The 20,023-nt window shown below is 41.7% G+C and overlaps 1 protein-coding gene across 4 annotated transcripts in view; it reads right to left on the reverse strand.

The window, feature by feature from the left end:
* The window catches only part of ZC3H7A (zinc finger CCCH-type containing 7A), a 32,457-nt gene extending 12,792 nt beyond the window's left edge, over positions 1-19,665 (reverse strand). Inside the window, exons 1-12 of one of the 4 annotated variants that reach the window (XM_053929243.2) lie at positions 19,524-19,665; positions 9,199-9,300; positions 8,128-8,167; positions 6,246-6,443; positions 4,893-5,051; positions 4,543-4,623; positions 4,411-4,449; positions 3,718-3,751; positions 2,981-3,264; positions 2,265-2,472; positions 1,125-1,189; positions 79-265 (exon numbers count right to left, since the gene is read on the reverse strand). In XM_053929243.2, the coding sequence (XP_053785218.1) occupies positions 79-265; positions 1,125-1,189; positions 2,265-2,472; positions 2,981-3,264; positions 3,718-3,751; positions 4,411-4,449; positions 4,543-4,623; positions 4,893-5,051; positions 6,246-6,443; positions 8,128-8,167; positions 9,199-9,266 (1,363 nt within the window). In that variant the 5' untranslated portion in view covers positions 9,267-9,300; positions 19,524-19,665. Of the gene's footprint in view, positions 1-78; positions 266-1,124; positions 1,190-2,264; positions 2,473-2,980; positions 3,265-3,717; positions 3,752-4,410; positions 4,450-4,542; positions 4,624-4,892; positions 5,052-6,245; positions 6,444-8,110; positions 8,168-9,198; positions 9,301-19,088; positions 19,316-19,373; positions 19,399-19,523 lie in introns of those variants that run through there. The other 3 variants (XM_045204467.2, XM_045204466.3, XM_045204468.3) reach the window with 3 other exon arrangements.
* Positions 19,666-20,023: the final 358 nt, after the last annotated feature.

Here is a 20,023-nt window from a genome sequence, read left to right on the forward strand (position 1 = left end):
GCCACATATATTTGCAAATTACTAAGAACTCTCAGGTTACCAGTTCAATACTGTCCACTACTTTGTATTGGTCCTGACCTGATTTTACAAAACAGATCTGGCAAGCTTGTCGCAATTCATGGGTTCCTTCAAGGGGATGTCTCAGGGTCACTGATGAAGGTGGTTTTGTTACTGCACTTCCAAAAAAGTTTCCAAAGTCATTTCTAGGGTGACTTGAAATTCCCAGGAAACTCTCTGAAGTAAACAAACTTCCTGGTCCATTCATCTGCAAGGAGAATAAAAAAACAAAAAACAGCCAACAAATACTGATTGCACTATAACTAAAGCAGGAAACAAATTCTTCTGAAAAATAAGACATTTTTCACAGACTGAAGTTGTTACTATTCTGTCCCTAATGAGCTCTTATTTAAAAACTGTTTCTTTGTATGTTTTCCTGTCTTTGGGTCTCTACACCCCTCCCCCACTTTTCTGACGCTCCATGAGTTCTTACATGTAATAGATAATTGTTGTTTCATAGCAAACACATTTTACATTCCCTGATCTTATACAATTGACCCTTGAACAACATGGGAATTAGAGGGCTGACCCCCATGCAGTCAAAAATCTGCATATAACTTTTGACTCCCCAAACACTTCAAATGTCTAGTGGTATCCTCAGGGGACTGGTTCCAGGACCCCTGTGAATGCCCAAATCTGAGAATGTTCAAGTTGATATCTAAAATGGCACAGGTGCATGCAACCAGCCCTCCACATCCGCGGGCTCCCAACCTCAGTTCAGAAACGGCACAGGTATTTATTGAAAAAAATACGCACATAAATGGACCCTCACAGTTCAAACCCATGTGGTTGAAGGGTCAGCTGTATTTCCTGGTGTTGTTTACTCTGTGCTAAAGTCTCTTAAACACTGTCTGCAATAGTGATTAATCTGTTATGGCAGATCCAGTCTTAAACATACAGCATTTATTGCTGGACGTTCCAGAAGAGTCTTATCCTAACACTATTTCCCACGGCACAGACACAATTTCAGGGAGACTATCATAGACACTCAAATAACTCAGTTACTTAAGTAAAAGACCTATTTTCAAATTAACTGATGTATTTACAAAAGAGGAAGTGGCACTTACAAGTAAAAGGGAAGAATTACTGTTGTTAAGCGATGTTCCCTCTCTAGAAGTTGAGGTGGACAGATCTAAAATAATAAAAAAACTTCAACAGACCTTTTCATTCTAATCATGTAATAAGAACATTAGGGCTTAGTAGCTGACTATGGCTCCCCATGTTACTTTCCATCCCAATACCTAGGAGATTTCTTGCTCAGGACTGACATTCAAAGAGGGCTCTGGAGGTTTTCCTTTCCTCTAGAAACCAAGGACATCAAAAAACCCTTAGAAAAAAAAATTAAATAAAAATCTATTTAGATTTTTACCTTAGCTTCTTTACCTTAGAGGTAGAAGCTAAGGCAGGGCCTCCCAAGTGAGACTATTTAAAAAAAAAAAAAAAGACTAAGAAATAATTCATATTCAGTGGGAAAAGAGCCTCTCCTTTGAAAATATGAAGAACTCACATAACATTAAGAAAATTAATAAGGTTCAATTACTTTCTTTTTCTTAATCTACCACTCAATTATTTTCTCCTTTCCATCCTGTCTCCCACAAAGTTTAGTTTCTTCCGTTGTCACTGTTTAAATCAATTATTTTGATTTTCGTCCCTTTAACCGTGCAAAAATGCTTCAGACACATGACAATTACAGAAATAGGAGTCATTACCAAAAACTCATCAACCCCTGTAAAACTAAGGCATAGGTTCCTGAGCAGAATGGGTGCAGCCTAAAGTAGATCTAATTATTATCATCCTGAACATTGATCTTAAATTAGTTTTAAATAAGTATTCGCTCATTTCAGAATTTAAAAGGATAACCTGTCTTTAAGACCATTTAAGGTGGGGTACACCTTTCTTGGAGAAAATGTTAAAAGTCATTTCACCCCCTGAAAGAACAGACACCCCAGCTTAATAAACTATCCTATTTAAAAAACAAAACAAAACAAAACAGTGCCATGTATATTCCTATTCTCCTTTGCTTCTTGATCTCCAGAATGGCACATTTAAGTCAAGGTGAACTTAAAATTAAAGGTTTTGTTTTTATTTTTTCAGCTACAATGAAAATAACTCAAGTACCAACTCTCTAGGGTTAAATAATTGCCAACCATAAATTATCATTTTAGAAAATGAACTGCAATTGTTTACACAAATGGCTCAGTTCTTACCTCGTTTGGATTCACTCATTGAAAATGAATTTAAAGAAGAACAGAAATCTTCTTCTAAGGATGAGGTCAAAGGTGGATACAACTCGGAGAAGGAGGGTGGAGGGGCATACCTCGCACCAATGGGCAAGGTGCCCAACAGAGATGCCGAAAAGGGTATGGCAGGGGTGACACTGGCTGTCGGAAGGGGTCCTCTGACTAAAGCTGACGGCTAGAAAAAAAACATAAAAGATCTGATGACAATTCATGACACTCAGGTCCAAGTTGGCTAAGCTGCTTTTAACATTAGCATATAAAAACAAATCATTACACCAGGTAAATATGTTACATAACAAAGCTGAAATCAAAATCAAGGCTCAGTAGAGGAGCCTAGGCTATAGAGGTTATTTCTTTTCAAGCCTACGTTTTAAAAACAACTGAGGAGTAAGAAGTTCTTTATGAAACTTATTTTTTCTTATATGTCAAATGCCTATTTACCCTTTCTATATGTGTGATTCCAAGAGGAGTTGAAGAAGAATTGGCTAATTACTAGAGAGTATGTTTCTTTTTTATTTCAAAAATGACCAAATTAGCCAGTTACTACCAAAAAAAGATAAAACTAATTTTCAACATAAGAAACCCAAAGTTCAGCCTACAAGCAACACTGAAAATAACTAACAGGTTATATTGCTATTTTTTAAATTGAGCTTGCCTTCCAAAGAAGTAATGCTAAACTTTACCATAGCAGTTTCATTAGTTTCAGGTGCAGAATCAAGGAGGTCGTCTATTTCATCGCCAAGGACCATGTCTCCATCATCTAAAAAAGCTTCCGGCATGGAGAAGGGGATCTTGCCTCCATTTGCCAACACTGTGGATGGCAGAGGGCTCTCTTCCACTGGCAGTGGCAGAACAGAAGTTAAGGGCATAACTGGAACTGAGGCCAGCTCACTTCCAACTTGGTGAGAAAAACTGGGTGCAGGTACAGAAACACCAGGAACTGCTTCTTGCCTTGGAGTTAATAAATCTGTAACAGGGATAGAAATGTACTCCTGTTCAGTGTATGTACATACTACTAATGTTAATAAACAAAAATAGTGAATATAAAGAGCTAAGTGAGGATATGAAAGCAATTACAAAAACAAGAAAATACAACAAAAACAATTGAAATAAAAGAGTAAAAGTAATTCTAAAAATAATTTGTTTTACCCAGTAATAGATATATTCATTTCAGAAAACATTTTCTTCTTTCTCAAAATGCATGGGCCCCTTTTGGGCAGAGCTATGGATGGTGCTGAGGCCACAGCGGGTATTCAGTGACTGCTTACTGATGTCAGCGTTCTCAGTCATTTGCCGGCACATCCATATAAGCACAAAGGTGGTTTTCAAAATACCACACAGTAACCTTATTTGACAATGGTAGTATATATAATGTCTAAAACTGGTACTTTTCAGATTAAAATGACAGGGAAAAACATACCTGGCTCGATATCTTCCACAGAACAGTTTAAAGCCTAGAAATTAAACCAAATAATGAATCATAGTATTTTCAGGATTCCAAACTGTAAAACAATCTGTAAAACTCAGTGTAAGAAACCAGTGCAGATTTTCACAGAAATGCGACTCCCTTCCAATTGAGATCCATGAAACAAATGGAGTATGTAAATGTTTCTAATATGTGCAGTTAAATAGTGCTAGTCCGTCAGCACCACCACTTGTTTCTCATGGACCAGTAATTCTCAAAGGGTCAGGGCCGTACCAGTTCCACAGGTACTCATCTACCCACCCCTCCCCAACTCACAGTGGCCACTAGCACCTTAACAGCTCCAAGACGACTTAACTTTTGAAAAAACAACTTGTTAATTTAGTTTATCCCAGTGACTCCCAAAATCAGTATATGGCCTTAAACCACTTTTTCTTACAAAACCTAACATCTCTTAAAACCCTGGAAAATGCTCCATCAGGCTTCAGGAAATGCTGGTTAAGAATAAAAGATATTATTTAAGTTGCCTGTTCTCTTTTTACAGGACAGGAAGCTCTGGTCAATTATGTGTTTGAGAAATAAAAAAATCTCAAAAATAGACACAAACTATAAATATTAAAAGCAAAACTGCTAACATGCCTATCTTTTCTTCTTTTTAAATTATGATTCTTATTGAAGTAATAACTTTACCTTGGTAGCCCCATCCCCAGGAACTGATTTTAATGACAGCTGAAAGAAAACAAAGATGCAAACTTAAAAACAGAACTGTCTCCAAATTACAAAATAAAATGAAAACACCTGATGGAGAGAACGCCAGCTTACCTCAGCTCTAACATATGCTTTTCTTATTTTAAATCCCAATTTCTGAGCTAGTTCTTGAGTTAGTTTTATTACATGTTCATCCTGAAACAAGTGACAATATACAATTAATGGAGAGTTATATTTATTAACTGTGAATAGGCAAAACTTTTGCCTATATAACTTACATAAGTTATATAACTGTAAATTATAACTTATATTCTGTCAAGACACTTGCTTCATGAGCAGTTAGTCCCAAGTGAGGCAAGTTGGTGGATGGCTGTAAAATGTAACTCTTTAAATGCCATATATCCACAAGGAAGTAATAAAATGGCCCTGATGTAAACAAATGAATGAAAACACAAATCCCATACCTGAGGCACTGCTAAGGAGCATTTTGCTACTGCATCATAAGCCTCTTTGTATCTTCTCAAGTCACTTAGAGCCTTAGATTTCCGATACAGAGCTTTGCAGTTACTGGCATTTAAACTGAGGACTTTATCACAGTCTTCTACAATTTTATCGAGGAAACCCTAGTGTGTAAGACCAAATAAAGTTAGCAATCAAACAATTCATTCCCTGCACTGATGTCTTCCTGTAAATGCAAACACATAAGACCCCAGGCTATTACCCTCTTAAACTCAAGGTTAGCAGTATTATTTCCTTAAAATTACTTGCATTATGAAATTTCAAATACACAACAGGAGAAAGAATATCTTAAATACCCATGTACCCACCACCCAGATCAGACAAATGTTAACGTCTGGCCATTAAGGCCCCAGATTGTCAAGAAACAAAACTTTCTAGACATCACGGATGCCTGCAGGTATCGCTCTCCTGTCCTGTTCTCCTCCCATCTGCAGTTACCCCTTGGTGGGTCTCATTAAAATGCCAAATGGAAATATAACTTCCAAACAGCTACATGATGAGAAAGGAACACATTTTGTAACAAACAAAATAAATTAGCAATGAATGCTCATTAACAAAAAAACCAGGTAACAACATGGGTACCTTTCTTATTTTCATGGCTGTTTACTCAATGTCCATAGTGAAAATTATAAGCACATCAAAACATTAATTTTTAGGTGTAGATATGTGAAACCTTGTGTTAATTCTTTTGAAGGCTAACTTCTTTTTGTGCTTAAAAAAAGCTCCTAAGATGGCTGAATCTTGACTAAGTGAATTGTCAACACAAATATCTGACAGACACACTCATCTCTGAACACTTGTATTTTGTCTCCCTAGGCTGTTTTGTTCGTTTTTTTAAATAAACACCACCCTTCCCGAAGCCTTACTCAAGTGGGAATCTCTAAGGATCATTAACTAAGAAACAAATTACTTCTAAAATCCCTAAACATTTGTCCAAAGCTGATTTTTTGAAAGTTTCAGGCAACTCTAAAAGCAGTTAATATTTGTATTTAAAACTGAAATTAGCCCTGGCTGGTGTGGCTGTGGATTGAGTGCCGGCCTGCAAACCAAAGGGTCACCAGTTCGATTGCCAGTCAGGGCACATGCCTGTGCTGCAGGCCAAGTATCCAGTAGGGGGCGCGTGAGAGGCAGCCACACATTGATGTTTCTCTCCCTCTCTTCCTCCCTTTCTCTCTCTCTAAAAACAAGATAGATAAAATCCTAAATAAAAGAAAACCTGTCTTAAAAAAACCCTTAAATTAGAAAATTGACTTATTAATGGACTATGTTGAAACACAGTTTCAAAATCCACAACTCACCATATTAGAATAGCAGGCAATACGATTTATATATAATTTTTCAATGATTTCTTTAGGGATTAAAATTTCTTCAGACTTTGCATAATCAGCTATATTCAAAGCTTCCGTGTACTGGCTTATCGAGCTGTTCCAATCACGTTCTCGATAAACATCATTTCCTTCATTAAAAAGATTTCTCACAAGAGCACGTAAGTATACCTAAAAAAAGAGTTACCACCTGAAACCATTTAAGGAACAAGCTGGGGTATAAGCAAACCTTAATTTTTGTACCTAAAGTTCCAGAAGAAATAATCTGACAGAGTCACGAGCACTGGTGTTAGGAAATGGTGCAACTGGGTCCCTGTCACTGCAGTCTCAGTGCAGGTTTCGTCCTGCTTGCTTTTTCAGGAGACATTTTTAGTTACTAAGAAAAACGCAGCAAAAGCACCCTGTAAGTAATTGTCCACATCTCCAACTCTGTGCTTGGGACAAATTCCTAGATGTGGAAACTCTAGGTCAAACAGAATGAGCACGTTAAGGCTTCTGACTAGTATTTTTAAACTGGCTTCCAAAAGGGCAACGACATCGAACACTCGGTGGTGCCCTCCAGAGCACCCCCGCCAACGCTGAGTAGCGCGCGTGTACCTGTGTGTCTGCACCCAAAATCTCTACCAATTTATAGGTGGAAAATGGCTCCCTTTCTTCTTTTGTGTCTTTGATTACCAGTGATGTTGAACTTGCTCACATTTTTATGGACCGTTTATATTTCTTTTTTTATGACCTGTTTTCTCAGGTCACTTACTGCTGTAGAGGGAGAGGGATGTGAAACCTTCTTCTTATTAAGTATGAATAATATGTAGGTAGGTAGAAAAGTTTTTAAGATTCCTTTGTGATTTCTCTCACTGCTTTAGCATTTGAGAAGTCCTTTGTTATCACAAGATCCAATAAACATTCTAGTCTTCTGTCTCCTTTCATGAATTCATGTCAAAGCTAAAAAAAGCAGCAAAGAAAACTGAACAAATCAATCTTTAACAACTGATGTGACTTGTGACATGTCATTTAACCTCTTTGGACCCCAGGTCCAATTTAAATGTAAGGACTATAAAATCAATTATCAAATGAATGGATTATTCCGGGTGATTATAGCCATAATACTTTATGATTCTGCATCTGTTTGGAGAGAGGGATGAAAGGAAGAGGGAAGAAGATAGACTGAAATATGGGAGAGGAAGGGAGAGACTGAGACAAAGAAGCGACAACTGGAAGCATCGAAACCCTGAGAAACACAAAACCACAGGTGAACTAATTGTAGAGACAAAGACTGGGTATTCCAAGACCCAGTACTGCGCTCTCCCAGTGATGAATCTGCTAGTTATGTGCTCTGACAACTAGCAGATTCATCACTGGCTCTTACTATTCAGTCACCCTATACTATTGTTAGAACTTCTCTTAAATAAAAGCAGAAGAGTCTCTGCACTCTCTTTCTCAACATATTCTGTCCCACTTAATTTCAATGAAATGAGAGGTAGACTAAAACTAATTTTCAAGGGGCTCAAAAGATATATTAATTCAAAGCTATACTAACAAAGAAAATATGGGACAACTGTCAAGTATGTCAAAAAAGCCAATGTTATCCTATATATGAGGGTCAGCATACTTTCTCTACAAATGCCCACATGCTAAATATTTTAGGCTTCGTGGGCCATATGGTATCTTGTCCCTGCTGCCTTATCTTGTGAAAGTAGTCACGGATTACACATGAACAAGTGCGTGAGGCTGTGTTCCAAAAACAAACAGTGGGCCAGATTTGGTCAACAAGGCCACAGTTCGCCAACCCTTGCTAGATATTTATAGTTCACAGGCTACTGAAGAGCCTTCAAGCCGACCTTCCCAGAGTCATTACCGCATATTGTTCCTGTGTTCCTGGATATGACAGCGGTGACCTAAGAAGAAACAAAGTAATTTTAATTATCAGGCTCTTGTCAGAATTTATTCATCCAGAAGGCATTTTAAGCATGAGGGTCTTATTAGCTTACTGCTGGTTCAAGCACATTTTAAAGACCTACTTCTCTACTACCATTATTCACATGTAACTGCAGTCATGAAAAAAACCTAAAATTATTTCTTTGTCTTTTCTTGACTACGTACATTTTCTTCTCAAATCTACTGCTATGAAAAGGCCTAATTCTTCACTTGCCAAAAATGTTTTAAAATAGTACAGAACCACTAATCCTATTTGATTCAATACCTATAGTATAAGAAGACTGTCTCCTCCCCAGGAAGAACAGGGGACTTCTTCATGGACACATCCACCCAAGCCACAACTGGCTGGTTATGACATGCCTTACAAAGGTCAGTTAGAGACTGAGCTTCTCAAGAGAAACGTCTGATCACAAAAGCCTTATGTGTTGACAGATGTTCATTTTCATTCATCAGAATCGTTCTCGTGAGATTAGGTTCAAATTCTTCAGTCTAACATTCTCAGGGATCCTAAAAGGTCTTGGCCCAGAAATCAGTGACAGTGTGATCCACTTTGGAACACAAAGAAATCAAATGCACAAAAGCAAAAATTACTGCTGGAACAAAATAACAATTTCTAACCCAAATTAGTGGGATTTATGATATATGACTAAAGAGTTCTTAATCTCTGCAAAATGTATAGCCACATAAAAGAGTCAGGCCCTGACTGTGTGACTCAGTTGGTTGGAGCGCCGTGCCATGCACCAAAAAGGCTGTGGGTTCGGTTTCCAGTCAGGGTGCACCCCTGGGTTGCCAGTTAGATCCCCGTCAGGGTGCATGCAGGGAGGGGGGAGGGGAGCAGCCAATCCACGTTTCTCTCTCTCTCCTCCCTCTGCCCACCCCTCTCCCTCCCTAAGGTCAGTGAACGTATCCTTGGGTAAAAATTTAAAAAAAGAGAAAGAAAATTTTAAAAGTTAGTAGGGGATGAGAACACAGGCATTACTTAAGCTCTTACTGTATAAACTGTAGCCCTTCCTTAATGTTCTGCTGCCTTTTTCTTCTCTCCTCGGACACACTGGACATGTTATCCCACACATTCACTTTCTAAGTGAGCAACCTGAAAAGAAAGAACACACAAAATTACATCAGGCAGCCGGGCTGCAGGACCCCAGCTGAAACACCCATCATTTGAGGTCTTGTTATACAACCCGTTGTGGACACGTCCATCTATGCTGACTTGACTCTTGGGTCCCCAAAGCCAAGAACCATCTCTGAGTTATCCGTGTGGCCCCTAATGTCCAACTCACACAGCATAACATTTTCATGTTCCTTTAGGTTAAACAGCCATGCAGATTTTGAAGCCTCCTCCAAAATAATCTCCATGAAAAAGTTATTTCTCTCCTCCCTCCTTTCCTCTTCTCCTCCAACTTCAGGTTTTGTTGCTTCCCTTCCCGTTCATACCCGTAGGCTGCCACTAGAACAGTCCGGCCTTGTTCTGCTTCTGGACGCTCTCCAGAAGTGAAAGGTTTCACATCCGCTTGCGTCCGAGGGAGGCTGACTTCCTTGTGAGCACACTCTAAACCCTTACACTTATTTTGTTACAAAAACTTCTGAAATAATCCTTGTTGACACAACTGATAAAATAAATGCTCTAAATAAATTTACTTCAACTGGAATTTTCTGGAAGGTTAAAAGTTTACCTTCCATGTAACATTGGCAAATGTCAACACGTGTCATTGTTGTTAGTATCTAACCCCACTAATAGTAGGCAGTTCCCAGCAAGTTAAAGGAGGACCACAGGGAAGGGATCTGTGATAAAAGAGCATCTCCCAATGTCCTAAATTAGGGTTTCTCCAGCTCAGCAGCTGGGGAGGGATGCAGGCCGTCCTGTGCACTGCAGGATATTAGCAGCATCCCTGGTCTCCACCCACAAGATGCCAGTAGCACTCCTTCCCCCACCCTTTTTGATAACCAAAGATATTTCCAGATACTGTTTAAGGTCACCATGAGGGGCAGGGGGGGAGGGGAAGAGGGAGGGGGAGAGGGTGAGGCAAGTCACCCTGGGATGAGAACCACTGAGATCTAAGCCTAAGAGGACATCTTACCATAAAAACCCTGAATTTGGACCCACGTGACAGAAAATTGCACCCATGTTTCAAATACATAGCTGAAGTTTTTTTAGTTTCATTATTGCTTACCAATGTAGTTTTATCTTTAAGTCTACTTTTTCAAAGTTTAGGGGTGAGGATGAAGGTTGGAATGCCCCAAAGGTTGACAACTGGTACAAATTCTTTTTGTCTTTAAAAAACTGTCCGTTCTAAATATTTCAATTTCATACTTAAAAGCTGGTACTTAACTGAAGTGTTCGCATGTGAAAGGATATGACATCTGGAATCTGCTTTAAAATGCTCCCGCAGGTACAAAGGGGGTTGGCGTGGCGATGAAGCTGCAGAACACTCATAACCAGTGAGAATACAAGGCTTTTTCAAATACTCTCTCTAGTTTGTAAGTTTGAACTTTCCAAAATGAAAAGTTTAAAAAGCCTGTTACACTGAAGTAAAATGGCATTATTTCTGGAATTTGTGTCTAAGATAGTCTAGCCTAAAGGGGATGAATGGGTAGAAATAAAACAAGGAGGCCAAAAATATGGGTAACTGTCCCTGTGGGACAATGGGGAGGAATATGGGGGTTAGCTCTGCCGTTCTACTGCACAGGTCTGACCCATGATAAAAAAAAATGTAATTCATACTTAGATGTACGAAGTTATTTAAGGAGGCACTATTTGTAGGAGAATAAGACTGCAACTTAGTATCTATCAAAAAGGTAACGGGGAATAGATGGTGCTGGGGGGAAAAAAAGAAGAGGCAAGGAGCAACTGCCCACAATATGAGCAACTGCCCTGTTTTCTGTTTGTTTCTTTGTTTGTTTAAAAAAAGAAAACAAAACTCCAGATGGAATCACAGAAGACTATAGCAGCACAGGAATAGGTGGGTCACGGTCTTTTCACTGAATTCCTTCAAAACATTTATTGAACTACATCTGGGAAAAAAATAAAGTATTAAAAAAAAAAAAAAGCCTGTGTAGCCTCTGAACCCTTCCTTGGAAAGATGACTTTAAAGACCACCAAAATTTGTTTTTGTTTTTTTTTTCTATTTTATTTAAAGCAGGGCCAACTCAGAGTCAGAATCTGAGAGTTCAAAGGCGCCCAGACAGAGCAGCACACTTGGGGTTCATGGCAGTCAATCCCGAAGGGCTGGGACAAAAGCAAAGACACCAAATATAAGAACTGTTGCCCCCTCCCTTCAGTTGAATAGCATACCTTTCTCCCCACCTCTGTCCAGCCCAGGTGGTTCACTCAAAAAGTAAATCTGTTGGCTAACAAGGGACTCTTGGGTAATGCCCCAGAAAGTGCAGGAAAACCTTGAACCTGGACCTCTTAGGGACAAAGGGTAGGTGACAAAGAGCTGACAACTCAAATAAATGAGTAAGAGGAAATCAGATGCAGACTCTTAATAGCATGAAATATATATGCCTCCTTTAATGTTTAAAGGTTTGGGAGCATAATATTAGGTGATATTTACATGTTCTGTAATTTCCCCCCCGAATTTTATTATGATAATTTTTACACTCACGGTAAAGTTAAAAAAATTTTCACAACACACACAATATACCTACAAGGTACCTATATTCTACCATTAGTATTGTTAAAAGATTTTATTTATTTTTAGAGGGGGGGCAGAGAAAATCATCAATGTGAGAGAGACATGGATCAGTTGCCTTTTGCAGCCACCCCACCCAGGGACCAAACACACAACCCAGGCATGTGTCCTGACCAGGAGTCAAACCTTGACTCTTCACTTGTGGGACATCGCCCAACCCACTGAGCCGCGCTGGCCAGGGCTACCATTAGTATTTTGCTATACTGATCACATCTGCTGTCTTTATCCACCTGACCACCCTTCTGCCCTTCCATCAACCCACATTATTTTGGTAAATTGAAAAATGAGTTATATTTAATTCATCAATTATAATTCACCACTAAAGTATACATATCACAACCTAGAGTTCAACATTTGTTTTGGTTTCTTAATGTAAAATGCACCAATTTTAAGGAAAGTTTTGACACTCACATAGTCCAGACCCCAATTACAATACAAACCATTATTTCGTAGCCCATCCACTGGCCCCATCCCTGCCACACCCCCGGCCCCAGGCAACCAATGGTCTGATTTTTTTCAACACATACTAGTTTTATCTGTGAAATAAGCCTCCCCACCTCCCATTTTGGAAGAAAGAAAAAGATCTATGCCTTATACACCACTTTATTTTTTGGATCAAGTTAAAATCTGGTGTCAATTTTAAAGAAAGAATTTGATAAAGTTAACCCACAGCTACTTTTCTTTTTCAAACTCAGCAGCACATGACAGGTGTCCGCTTCCTTCCTGAAACTGGGATGCCACCTCCAGCTGACCTCTAAATGCAAGAGCCCTGGGGCTTCATCAGACCTGCTTCCCCCCCCCCCACTCTCCCCTCAGGGCCCGCCCACACTGCCCAGGTGTTGAAGAGCCTCATCTAGGGCCCACCACACTCCACAGTCCATCCCCAGGCAGAGCTGGACACCCCCTACTGATGTGACAGTCGTACTTAGATGTCTTGTAGACATCATAACCTGTTTTACAAGTAGTATTTTAATATTATGACAATGAAATGTCTCCTCCCGACCCTGCCACTTAACCACCCATCCGCCCTTCCTGAGGGGAATCGACCACTGTTACCAAGTCTCTTCTGTGACCTGACAGAGACAGGCTGTGGAACAGTACTGAATCTTGACTGTGGTGGCGGTTACATGACTCTGTCTGTGCATGGGACAGTGCGCAGAGACACAGACCACACACACACACACACACACACACACACACACACACACACACACGAGTGCATGTGAAGACTGGTGAGGACCGAGTGAGGTCTGCACTGGTTAACAGTGCTATACCAGTGTTGATTTCCCAGCTTTCCTAGCACACTGGTTATATAAGATGGCACCACTGGGGGAAGCAGACGAAGGGCTCACGGGACACTATACATTTTTGCAATTTCCTGGAAGTCTATAATTAATTCAAAACAAAAGTTAAAAATAGCCCATGCATTATGTTATTTTTCTTATACATCCTGGGGCTCCTAACATGTTCTGCACCTTGCTTTTTTCATGGAGTACCTAATCTAGAAGGTAATTCCGTATCAGTACCTAGAAAGCGGCGTCATCTTTAACAGCCGCGTAGCCTGTTCCAGGATATGGCTGGAACGTAACTTCACCAGGTCCCTAATGATAGACACTTTGGTTGTTTCCAATCTTGAAATTCACCAGACACACAGGACATTTCACATATGTGTATCCTTAAATTTTTTCTGTAAGGTAAAGGGTACATGTATATCTTTATTTTGGCAGCTAGTGCCAAGTGATACCAGACGACCCTACCTAGAAACAGTGCTTGAGGGTGGCCACTTCACAGCTTCACCAGAAATTATCAAATGTTTTCATCTTTGTCAACCAGGAGGTGAGACATAGTGGGACAGTGTGGTGGGTTTTGTTCTGTCTTTTCATCATCAGTGAGGCTGAACACCTTTTCATATTTAAGAGTCATCTGCACTTCCTCTTCCTCTTCTGTGAATTTTGTTTGCTCAAACCCTTTGCCATCCTTCTTCCAGGCTGAGCTGTTCTTATTTATGGAAGCTCTTTATATGTCGAGGCAAGTAGTATTCTGTGATATTACTATTATTTTCCCAAGTTGATACCAATCTTTTGACTTTGATTATCATACTTTTTGAAGTTATATTTTTAAGTAGCTGAATTTATCAACATTTTCTTTTATGGCTTCTGGATCGACATACTCAGAAGCACCGCCACCACCCTGAGATGATAAAATAATTACCCATGTTTTCTTCTAGTACTCGTATTCTTTCATTAAACATATATTTTTTAAAAAATCAATCCACCAGTTTATGTAAGGAGTGATGTAGAGATACAGTGTGCCCCCCGCAAATAGATACCCAGTTGCCCAAACTTCATTTACAAAACGGTCCTCTGTTCTACAATATGTTCAAGGCCACCTTTATCATATAGGAAATTCTGGGTCTGTTTGTAACTTTTATTCAGCATGTCTACTTGAAAGGCCCTAATCCTCTGCCCTCCTCCCAATCCTAACCCTTTGCCCAATCTTAACCTTGTCAGGAATGAAACCGCCTTCTGGCCAGTTGCTCCAACCAGAAACCTGGCATTACACTCTTCTTTCTCTCACATTCCACAACCAAAAAATCCACTGGCACAGCCTGTCAGTGACACCATGGAAATAGGTGCAGGGCATCCCAAATCTGGCCACTCACGACCTCCTTGCCTGAGTCACACCGTCTCATCTGAGTGTCCTGAATGTCGCAACATCCTCCTTTCTCAGCCTCTGCTGTCAGCTCCAGGCCTCTCTGCTGCCCCTCCCCCATTCATTTCCTACATTAAACTAAAAGGAATGCTCTTTTAAAAACAGAAATTGGTTATTACAGCCATGCCTAAAATCTTACAATGGCTTGCCTAAGCACTTAGAAGAAAACCTAGATTCCTGACCTCGACCTACCAGATCTGGGAACGAACACTCTTCACACCACCCTCACCCAGACTGACTTACTCAGCTCCTATCAGACTGGCCTTCACTGTGTTCCTAAAATGAGGGCTCTGGGCCATTGTGTTTGCTGTTCCCTCTGCCCATAACACACTTCCCAGGTCTGCAGAGCTGGCTTCTATTCATCCTGCAGTCTTAGCTTAAATGTCACCTTTAGAGGCCTTCCCTTACCACCTTAAACTGTCACCACATCCTACTCTGGCCCCATTGCTCACTTCAAGAGGTACCTTGCCTTTCTTAGTCCTGATTGTATCACAATAGCCGGGGACCAGGTCAATGAATACTTGAACGGAGGAATAAATAAATGCAAAGTTGAGAGGTCCCCAAGTTAAAACCTGGTAAAAACTGTTCACAAAAAGGCAAGCTCAAGAAAGGGGGGTGCTTGGGAGGAAATGACTGGACAGAAGTAGAACTTGCTATAGGGGATTCTGCCCCCAATACTGTAGAAGAACAAGCTGGGGAGTAAACCAACTAGAGACAGAAACAGAGAAAAAAACCTAAAACCAGAAGACTCCTGAAGCAGTGCAGTGATCACAGGCGAAAGCAAGTCAGACCCACCCCCTTCTCTTTAAATGAAAAGGAAATGGTGTGTGAGGGGAGAGACCTGGGAAAGCTTTCAACAGCACATTTTAAAGCAAGAAATTCAATTATATATGAATTTCATTAAACTAACTAAACTCCTGCAAGCTGGAGCATCATCTTTCTGGAACCAGCTGACTTTAAAATTGTTACCCATTCTGAAGTTTTATGTAACAATAAAAAATACCCTGGATATTCATTTTAACTCCTTTAAGTATTTACTCGGGCCTGTTAGGCAAAACTCATTAGACTAAAATCTAGTACAATGTATAGAGCTGGTACTGGGACAATGTATCCATTCCCATGAAGGGCCTTCCATGATAACTTTATAAAGTACCTCCCATTCACAGAAGACACCAAGTGAAATATAACTGCAGCAAATGGCACAGACAGAAATCAGAGCTAACACTTGGTGCGCTTACTGCATGCCAAGCACTCTTCTGAGTGCTTTACATGTGTTAAGTCATTTAATCCTCATAATAACCTTAAAACATAGATCCCACGAGGAAACTGAAGTGACACAAGCAGTGCAGGATAACACAACTACCAAGTGACAGAGCCGGACTTCAACGCCAGACAGGCTGGCTCCAAGCCTGAACACACCCACCACAGTCTTGCAACGTAAGAGCCAGTGTCGCCTGGAGGAGGAGGAACATGTCTGAGTTGGCACTGGGCTGGGCTCTCAAAGACTATACAGCTTTGACAGGTGGGCACTTGAAACCCTCTGAAGAGGAACAAAATAAATATATGCCCTTACACACAGTGTCGTACGTGTTCAAGGAACATAATTTAAAGCAATTTAGACAAAGCAGAGGGTTTGCATAGGAATGCAGTGGACACAGTGAGTCAGGATACCACTCCAGGGAAAATCTTTACATGGAAATCTGCTCTGCCCTTACCATAATGTATTTAGATACAAGGAAGAATATTATAGGGCCTTATTTACAAGATGTTCTAACACAGGACCAGAGAAAGTGCCCCAGAGAACATAGAACTGTGCTTGTATTTTTGCCTTAAAAGGTATTCCTAAATTTCAAGTGAAAATTGTAATTACCAGTCTGCATCAGACCCAAGCCTCTGCGTAATGGCATAAACAAGCAAGCAAACAAATAAAAAGTAGTCATTAGCTCACTCTGGTAACACTTATAAACAAGCATATGGATACAAAATAACCCTCCTGACTACAAACCCAGGCAATGAAACATCATTACAGATGGTCTGCCACTTTCTTGAAACTCTGTCTCTCCTACTGGATGCTTTATGAGACAATTTTTCCCTTTCACTGAAGAGGAAAAGGTGATGACAGAAGCTGTGCTAAACAACATCAGAAAAGTAATTTCATATTTTTTGCACCCGCCCCCGCCAGACTTTCATTTTGAAATAGCTGTCAGATACATGGGACAACGGTCTCCTACAGTGCCCAAGCCTGCTAAGGCACAGGGCACATCTCACCCCATACACCAACTCTGTATGGAAGGAATCAACAAAAAAAGTGAAGTCTTTAAGACATAGTTTGCTGAGAGTCATGCATACTGTCGGGGACATGCCCAGGGACTGCATATGAAGTCTTCCCAAAGGCCAATTAATATCTTGCTCCAAATTCAGGAGGCTCTAAAATATAAACGCTCAATTTTTACTATTATTATTGAAATAGAAAAATTGCTGCCTCTCTCGTATTTGTTCCAGTACATGGTTCCTGGGGCTAAACAAGGTACGTGAAATTAATGAATATTAATTAACTAAACAGCACATTGCTAAACTCCTAACAAAATTTAAAAAGCAAATTTGTTGGGACAAAACCTGGTAAAGATAAGTAACCTTGTTTCTTTACGGCAAAGAATATCACCTCAACTAATAAGTCAGTCTTTGTGTGTCTGTCTCTCTCTGCCTCTCTGAATTAAAACATGTCTTATCAAAAGCATCAACCTTTAAACTTCTGGATTAATATTTTAATATTTCTCCTCTCTAAAAATATTATCCAAAGTTTTTTTTTTTCTTGATTTAGAAACATCTCACACTTCAGAGAAACAAATTTTACTTCCGATCCTAAAGTTCTGGAGAAATACTTTCATTAAAACAAAACACTTTAAGATATAAACTAGAAAACAAGTTTCCACACATACTTATTCTAGAAAGCCCATTCTAGAGTGAGGCAATAGGATACAGACATCTTTTCTTCCTACCTAGTCCTTTACTGGAAAAGCGCAAAACTTTCCAGCAGTCACTGTCACCATTCCTAGAGCCGAGATTCTATCCTCATTCTCTCCCACGTACGGCATCGATTTAGCCCACCCAAATCGGCAGGTTTTAAAATCAATCAAAAATATAAGATTGTGGTATAATACAGTTGACGGCCACCATTTTTATGGGTGTAAGTGGACTCTATCTGAGGAATGGGAAGGTCAGAGCAGGGTGAGCCAGCCCCCAAGCAAAAGTCACAGTAACGTGGAGGAAGGCATGAGCTCTCCAGTTTATTTAGGTGGCAGAGGCCCTGAAGATTAACATGCTCTCTCTCTCAGCAGAACACACATGAAAATACTGAAAATATTCAGCCTCAATAACTCATGATCTGGTTCTGAGTTGACCCTTATATGCCTATTTCCAGACTCCAGTACACTGCAGACACAGCAAGAAAAATCTTCAAGAAAATTCTGCCCATTAACTTGAATTATTCTGCATATTAGGGCAAGATCTCATTATGCAATCAGCACAACAGTTCGATTCCCCTGAGGGAGAGAAGAAAAAGGCAGGGAGTTCCTGGAGCACCTATAGAACAGGAGTCCACCTGCCATCAGAGAAGCAGGACAGGATAAGCAAATGGCACAGGCTCCCAGCCACTCCTGCCCCCATTCACTGGCTCTGTCCAACAGAAATATAATGCAAGCCACATACCTAATTTTAAATTTTCAAGTAGCCAAATTAACAAAAGTAAAAGGAAGCTGGTGACACTTTTAATATACTTTAGCTAACCCAATATATTCAAAATATTATCAACGTGTATTACTTAAGCATAAAAATATTATCAATGAAATGTTTTTCTTGTTTTCCCCCATAGTCAGTGTTTAAACTCAGGTGTGTTGTCTTTTTCACCAGAATTTGATCTAGCCACATTGCAAGTGGCCATATTCCAGTGGCCACCTTCCTGCGCAGCGAAGGTCCAGTTCAAGCAGTTCATTGCTCTTAAAATACCTTAAGGCGGGTACCTTCTTTCACTCCTAATCATGAGGGAACAGAAAAAATACCCAATTACTGATAAAGTGACCCAATCAGGGCGCAGGCGCAACTCCCTCGGGCCCAGCCAGCGCTTTTCAGCTTGACCACACCCCTGCAATGACCATCCCCAACAGGAAATTCACGTTAATGGCAACTGACAGGTCCTCATTCTTTACGGGTGGATTAAAGACATCTAAAACGGGGCAGTATCCGCATTCCCCAATAAAGATAAGAAACCAGTAGTCGCGCCTCCTCGATCTGTGTCCCGCGCAAAAAAAAAAAAAAAAGGTATTAATCCGAAATAAATAAACTACGCACTCGGCGTGCATTCTTCCCGCCCCTAAATCCAAGATCCTGAACTAGGGGAACCACGATGACCGGACCAAACACAAATAATGAAAAAAAAAAAATTGGGGGGGGGGTTAAATAACCAGAGAGGAGGTACCTGGCGAACGGAAATGCATGCAGGCAGGGATGGAAGGGAGAAGCAGCCCTTTTCGCCCACTTCCCGGGGCCGCGCTCCAGGCCGAGCGCCCCCCCAGCGCCCCGAATGAGAAGGGAAGGGAAGGGGAGGAAACCCCGGGGACCCCGCGCGCGCCCATATCCGCCCGACAATCCGTAGCCCGAGCGGGAGCGCGCGCCCGGACCTTCCCCACCCCCGTGGGCCCTTTGTGGCGGAGCACCCATCGCCTGCGGCCCCCTCCGTGTTGCCTAAGGGCACCGTACGTACCACCCCTCCCCGGCCCGGGGTCCGTTACCGGCCGCGCGCGAGCACGAGGCGGCAGCGGGCGCGCGCCGGGCGGGGGCGCCGCGTGGGGGAGGGGCGGCGCGCAGGCTAAGCAGATGGTAGGGGTGCGGCGCCCCGGCGGTGCCCACTTACCTGTGGAGGTGGGCGCGCCGGCCAGCGGGCGGGTGAGGCGGCAGCAGCACGCAGGAGAACGTGTAACAGCAGCAGTAGTGGCGGCGGCTGCCCCGGCGCTCGCTCGCAGCTTCCCTTCGCGAACGGTGGCGGCGACGGCTCCCCTGCGCCCTCGCAGCGCCCTCTGGCGGCGGGAGGTCGCGCGCGCCGCCAGGGAGACTCCGCCATTGGCTGCGCCTGTGAGCGTCGGTGCCTGGGGTGTCCGACGCGCCACGTCGGGCCGGGCGGGGACGGGGGACCAGGGACAGGCACAAGTGGTAGCGACCCTCGGCTCAGCCGAGCGCGGGCCCGTCCCAGAATCGAGCGCGCGGTCAGCCTCGGCCTGGGCCGCCAGACTGAGCCGTTGAAGGGGCCATGGCGTGCCCAGGACACCCTAATACTGCTAACTGCCGGGGAGTGGATGCATCGTTCAAATTCATATGCGATTTGTACCTTTTTTTTCCTAGTCAGCGGCTCCGGGG

The sequence above is a fragment of the Desmodus rotundus genome, chromosome 1, assembly GCF_022682495.2.
Source record: "Desmodus rotundus isolate HL8 chromosome 1, HLdesRot8A.1, whole genome shotgun sequence".
Lineage (NCBI taxonomy): Eukaryota > Metazoa > Chordata > Mammalia > Chiroptera > Phyllostomidae > Desmodus > Desmodus rotundus.